Source organism: Dermochelys coriacea, chromosome 6, assembly GCF_009764565.3.
Source record: "Dermochelys coriacea isolate rDerCor1 chromosome 6, rDerCor1.pri.v4, whole genome shotgun sequence".
NCBI lineage: Eukaryota > Metazoa > Chordata > Testudines > Dermochelyidae > Dermochelys > Dermochelys coriacea.
Window position 1 is genome coordinate 61,103,545 of NC_050073.1, and position 6,485 is coordinate 61,110,029.

At 48.2% G+C, this 6,485-nt stretch overlaps 1 protein-coding gene across 1 annotated transcript; it reads right to left on the reverse strand.

The window, feature by feature from the left end:
- Positions 1-2,019: 2,019 nt before the first annotated feature.
- LOC119857272 (disintegrin and metalloproteinase domain-containing protein 20-like) lies at positions 2,020-6,005 on the reverse strand. Its single transcript, XM_038405975.2, has one exon. The coding sequence runs from the start codon at positions 5,915-5,917 to the stop codon at positions 3,431-3,433; it is 2,487 nt and encodes an 828-aa protein (XP_038261903.1). The 5' UTR covers positions 5,918-6,005; the 3' UTR covers positions 2,020-3,430.
- Between the last annotated feature and the right edge of the window lie 480 nt (positions 6,006-6,485).

Sequence of the window (6,485 nt, forward strand, 5' to 3'; positions counted from 1 at the left end):
CATTGCCAAAGAGCCACAGTAATACGTCAACAGCCACCCATCAGCTCCCACCCTCCAGCGCTTCCTGCCTGCCAGCAGCCCCACCAGTCAGTACCTCCTGCCTGCCGAAATCAGCTGTTTTGCATGTGCAGAAGGCTCTGTGGGGTAGGGGGAGGAGCGAGGGCATGGCAGGCTTGGGGGAAGGAACAGTGGCCTTGGGGGAAGGGGTGGCATAGGGGCAGGACCTGGGGCAGAGCGGGGGGAGTTGAGCAGTGAGCACCCCCCAGCACACTGGAAAGTTCACATCTGTAGCTCCAGCCCTGGAGTCAGCGCCTATGCAAGGAGCTGTATATTAACCTCTGACGAGCCGCATGTGGCTCTGGAGCCATAGGTTGGCCACCCCTGCTCTGTATGGTAGTTAGATCCACTTCCCTGTCACAGCAAGACAGAGTTTTTTCTGACTCACCTACATTTGCAACTTCCCTGCGACAGTCACAAGCTGGTAAATAAATACCTCGTGAAAACTGAATTAATTAATACTTTAAATGATCTCCGGTCCAATAAAAAAGTTGCATTCAAAAATTCTCCACGTGCAAATGTCTGCTGTTAGGATCACAGCTGGCTACCTTGGCCAGCTGATGTGCATATTTTAGGCCTCTCCATAGAGAAGAGACTATAAAGAAACTCCAGGGAAATAAACCGCATGAGCAAATCCTCTGAAGCCTTTAACATGCAACAAATTCATATTGAGAGGCAGGATGGTCTTGTGGTAGGCCTAGGTTCAATTTCTAGTTCTGCCACTTATGCCAGTTGCGACTGGACAAGTCACTTAATCTCTCTGTGCCTCAGCTCCCCATCTGTAAAATGGTTATAATGGTAATAATTCCTTTCTCCCAGCTTGTCTGCTTTGCTTATTCAGCTGATAAGCTCTTTGCAGCAGGGACTGTCTCTTCCTACGTGTATGTCCAGTACTTAGTACAACATGGCCTGATATTGGTTGGGATTATTTTAGTGTTCACAAAACCAAAAGGGGATTGTAGGAGCAGCAGAAATATGCAGGGTTACTACTGTCTTGCTCTAGCGAGACAAAATGATTGTATTTCAGCTTTTCATGACAAAAGAGTGTCAATCCTAAGCTGTAAAATGTAGAGTAGGACCAAAATTTTCCAAAAAGGCTGCCTAAATGTACAGCTGATTGTGAATATTAAAGTACCTAAATAAGCGGCCTGATTTTCAAAAGTGCTTAATACCCAGTTTCCATTGGCTCTTATGACACTTGGTATTCTGCACTTTTAAAAAACAGGCCATTTATTTAGGTGCCTAAATGTTGACTTAAGGGACCTAATATTAGGCAGCCATTTTTTAAAATAAATGTTAACCTAGATTCAATTATAATAGAGCAGGAAAGTGAAACTACAGTATTTGGTGTTGAGCCTGGGCAGAAATTACGCTTACACCTTTATATCATAAAAAACATAGTGGTAGCGTGACACTTCTGAGGAGCCTCCAAAAACATCCAGCTACTTGTAACTGTGGTGGAAACAGAAGCCCTGGTATTGCCAAGAACACACACCATAAAATGATGGCATAGCTTGCTGCACACAGTTTTTATTAAATATCAAATAGGTTAGTTGGGCTCACGTGTGTAACTGCTGTCTTAGCCTTTGTGGTCCACGAAACCCCAGGTGCATTCCCCATGATGGGAATACAAGTAATGTGCTCTGTAGGCCTGATCCATTCAAGTTAATTGAAAGACCGTAATAGGTTGTGACTCTAAGCACTAAATATTGAGGAGTAAGGAGAAGGGAACCAAGGAAACCAGAAATGCAGACCTACTTGTCCTGTCTGCTTCACATTTCAAGTTTAGCTTTAAACAAAGTACTCTGGGCTAAATTATGCCCTCATTTACGCCTCTATAACTATATTGACGTCAGTGGAGTTGCATAGTGTAATGGAGGGCACTATTTAGCTCACTCTGAGGATAACTCAAGTGTACAGAAATGTCTAGGGGTTAGAGCACACAACTGGGTCTCAGGAGTATAGGTTTCTATTACAATGTTTGTGGTATTCTTGTTAGCCAACAACAGCTAGGTAGATAGCAAGCTGGGCATACTGCTACTGATACATTTATTTATCCAAAAAACAAAACAAGAAATAAAGCTCTCCTCCAATACCTACAAACTGTGCACAGAGCTAGTCTTTGGAAAAAAAAGTTTTTATTACTGTTCCTCCCCCCAGCCCTCCCATGCCACACCCCATTTGTTATACCTATTTGCTGTATCTGGTCTTCCAAATATAGTGTTAGCTCTTTGTGGAAGGGATTTTTTCAAAATGGACTCTAGACACTATAAAGAATATAGTGTCATATAAAGAATACAATAACAAATAAAAATATGACCCCTGGGATGCTATTCCTAGTGGTACTACAGACTGCTTGTATAACTGGGGCAAATCACAGCCTCTATGCCTCAGTTTAACTATTTGTAAAATGCAGATTACAATACTTTCATTATCCCACCACAGTGTTGAGGATACATGATGTAGTAAAGGGGCCCCTGTAGATACTTAGGTAGATAGAACTCTGTTAAATTCAGTGAGAGTTCTATGTGTGGCGAGTTTAGGGGATCAGGCCCCACTATTATAAGACCCTATGTGGTAAATGACTTTGAGCCAAATCCCGCTCTCATTTATACTTTTGCATGCTCATTAAGAGTTACTCCCATTGAAAATAAGACACCAAGAGCTTCTGACCCAGCCACACACAAAAGGTAATGGAACGTTCCCAAAAAAGAATATTTTTGTGAAATGTCAAGCTTGATGTCAACTAAGCTACTGATCAGTTTCCAAACATTCAGAAGTTTATCAGCTGTGAACGTGGAAGTTAAGTCTCTCCCATCCCATGAAGTGTAAAACTTCCTGTTGCAGAATGCTGGCTACCCAACCCTTCAAAGAACGCATTCCTGGTTAGAGTCATGATCTTCCTCCTTCTCCGCATCTGCTCCTAGTTAGGATTTATGGTCCCTTCTCCTTTCTATACACACGTGCATCTGAGCGGAAGGCCTGCTTCCCACCCATATCTGAATGAGTCACTTCAGTGAATGAATGTAAAATGGCAAGAACATTTTTTTCCTTTATCTTTTGTTGCATGTGGCAGTGTCCAAAACATTTCCTCCTCTTAAAGGGTAACTTTGCACAAATTACTTTAATACAGCTGTGTCTGTTTACCTATCAGTAAAATAGGGATAGTTTCTTACCTCACAAGGCACTGTGAGAGTTTGTTTGTAGAGCATGGAGATGAAAGGGGCTATATAGATACTCCTAGTATTTTCCTAACTCCCTGAGCTTAGGCAGAGACCAAGTCCTTCAAGACACAATTTTAAAAGGCTATATCAATGCTTACAGACTGAATTTATTCTTAAAATAGGTAAACATATTGTTTATACATTTAACATTACAAAAAATCCCATGCGTTCTCCATGGACTCTACCACAGGTTTTGACACAGTAGCAGTTGTCTCATGTGAGCTATCGGGGACTCCCTTTCCCCCACTGGAGGCATCTGCTTGCTGCGTTGGGCGGAATCTGGCCACTGATCTTCTAAGCCATCCCATTAGTGCAGCTTTATAATATACACAAAGCCCAATCCCAACAGCAGCAGTAGCAGCAAGGAATATTGGTATTCCGATAGCACTGCCCCAGAAGGCCTTCCTAGGCGGAGGTGGTCCACTGTCAATGCTCCCTCCATATCCTTTATGTTGACAATCTGGAGGTGCCCAGCCATAATTACAATGACAGTTTTTATGACTGTTGCATATTCCTCTTTTATGGCACTTTGTTATATTACAGTCATAATTCAGGAGTGACACAGTGACACAACTCATGTTAACACAAATCTTGTCAGGACCACAAGATGTGCCATCTCTCACTGCTCCAATATCAGCTATATCCATCCCATGATGATAGTCTGTACCCCAGCACCAGTTATTATCAACTGGAGTTTGAAGTATGGTACTATGGTTCTCCAAAGATGGTACACTTTTCATATTTTCACATTGGACCCTACCACATAAGATATCTTCTCCTTGACATTTCTTATATTTAGTAGTATCACTATTAAGACCACAGTTGCCAAAACGGTCACCTTGAGTATTCAATTCTCTGAAACAAACTAATGGAGCAACCTTTGCTTTTTCACCAAAAATCATTTTGCACTGTTGATCATGGCTAGAGCAGTTTCCATGATAGCAGTAGGCATCATCCTTGCAAGGGGCTCCATCTTGCACATATACATCCTTCTGGCACCACTGTGAAGTCCCATTGCAATATTCAGGAAGGTCACACTCAGTAGTACTTTTTCTACACAGTGTTCCTGCTGGAAGTATCTGACAGTCTTCACAACATTCTCCAAAAGCACAAGCTGCACCTGCACTCAATGTGCAATTGGGTTGGCAACAAGGATCCTTTTCACAATTAAATTTTGAGCCACAGTCACACTGCTCTTCACTTTCCACCACCTTGTTGCCACAGTACTTGCGTGTATAAACTTTCTCCGGTGCTGGAGGATCAAGCAGACATTGTGCACCGCTAGTCATGAAATTGAAATAGTTGTTATAACTGCAGTTACTGAACAGATCAGTGATGCTGTGGTACGCAGCCATGATGCAGGTCTTGCGTTTACATTTGCAATAACGATCATCATGTATCATGCCGAGGTTATGGCCCAACTCATGAGTAAAAACAATGGAAAAAGAGTACAATCCAAGAGCCCTGAAAGAAAGAACGGCTGATGCCCAATGATGAGAACACGCTGTTCCTATATATGCTAATCCAAGGGTTATTCCATACCCTTGGTATGTGAGTAAGTGAGCTACATCATGGCGCAGCCGTTCATACAGGTCCACTCTTCTCCAGTTGTTAAAAGTGCCAAGCATCACACCTATGCTACTATTAACTGGGATACGGTTGTTTTGTGTCCAGATCTCCAGCCCCACAAGGAACAAACGCACGCCCATCGGATGGTACATGACGTCTCCTATATTGATTATGTCCAGCATTTGCTGCAGGATTTTGGTTTCGTTGCTGCCTGACTGGACGAAGCGTTCATTCTCCACCACGAAGACGAGTTCCAGGTAGCGGGTGTGTGTCCACCAGACGCGCTGGGTCGCTTGCTTGGCCAACAGGCCCCTGAGGCCAGGGATCAAGGCGGCCTGGCGCTGCAGCTCCCGGTCGGTTAAGGCGCACCGCAGGCCGGCGGCCCTCTCCTCCACCCGGTGCAACACGTGCTGGAAGGTGGCGGAGTCCGGCACCGGCTCGATTTCGTAAGCGGCCTGCGCCGTGCGCAGCAGGCCGCGGAGCCCGCCCGAGCAGGTGCTGAGGGCGGCCAGGGAGGCGGGGCTGCCCTGCAGGTAGCCGTGGTAGAAGCAGTCGCGGCGCACGAAGGGCTGGTCCCGCTGGAGGGCCCCGCCCGGCCGGTAGGTGAAGAGGGTGAAGTGCTCGGGCACGAAGAGCCGTTTCTGCCTCAGGTGCACGACGCGGCCCCGCCCCTCCACCTCCAGCAGGTAGGCGACCTCCCGCGGCTCCCGCCCGGCGCGGGGCGCCAGCAGCCGCGGCACGATCACTGCGTAGGAGGCGGCGCCACGGCCGTCGGGTGGGGTCGAGCCGGCCGCGCCACCCACCAGGCTCCCCAAGCCCAGCAGCAGCAGCCACGGGCCGCCCGCCCCCATCGCAGCGCGGGGCGCCTCTGGCCCCGCCTCGCCGGGGAAGCGGCGGCGGCGCCGGGCCGCGCCCCATTGTGACGGGGAGACCCAGGCGGGCGTCGTTTGAAGCCGGGGCGCCAGCGCCGGGGGCAGCGGAGCGCGGCGAGGGCAAAGCACGGGCGGGAGGGGCCCGGCGCGCCCCCGCCCAGTCGCCATCGGGCTAGGGTTTGGCCTCGCCTTCATCAATAGCCCCTGCTAGCAACGAGCCTCAAAGCCGGCTTCGCCTCCCTTGCCTCTGCCCCTCAGCGTCCCTCCCACCCCCGCAGCCCGCCTAGACCCGTAAGCGCAGCCTGGTGGGGCTGGATCAATTTGCAGTTTGGAAAATGCCCGTCCCCCCCACCCAAAATAGCCTTCAAGTAGCAGCCGCCAATTCCAGCAAACACAGGCGGGCTAGCCCTGCCCACCAGCTCCGTCCTGGGCTTGAGGCTGCTCGTGACAGCACGCCGCGCCCCCCAGGCTGAAGAAAAAAAGGTGATCGGGAGAAACCTAGCCTCGGGGCTGGACCAGTTTGGAGAGTGGGGTTGCTGAGAGCCATTGAACCAAACTGTAAACCCTCTCTCCGAGGATCTCCACTTCAAGCCAGGGGATGCAGCCGCACCCCCAGCACCAGCACCTATTAAACCTAGTGGCCTAAATTAATCCCTAGGGTAACTCCAGTGTGGTCAGTTGTTTTAAACCAGGCATTAATTGGACACTAGGGCTGCACCATATACATATGGATGCTTCAGCAATGCACCAACGTCTTCGTACA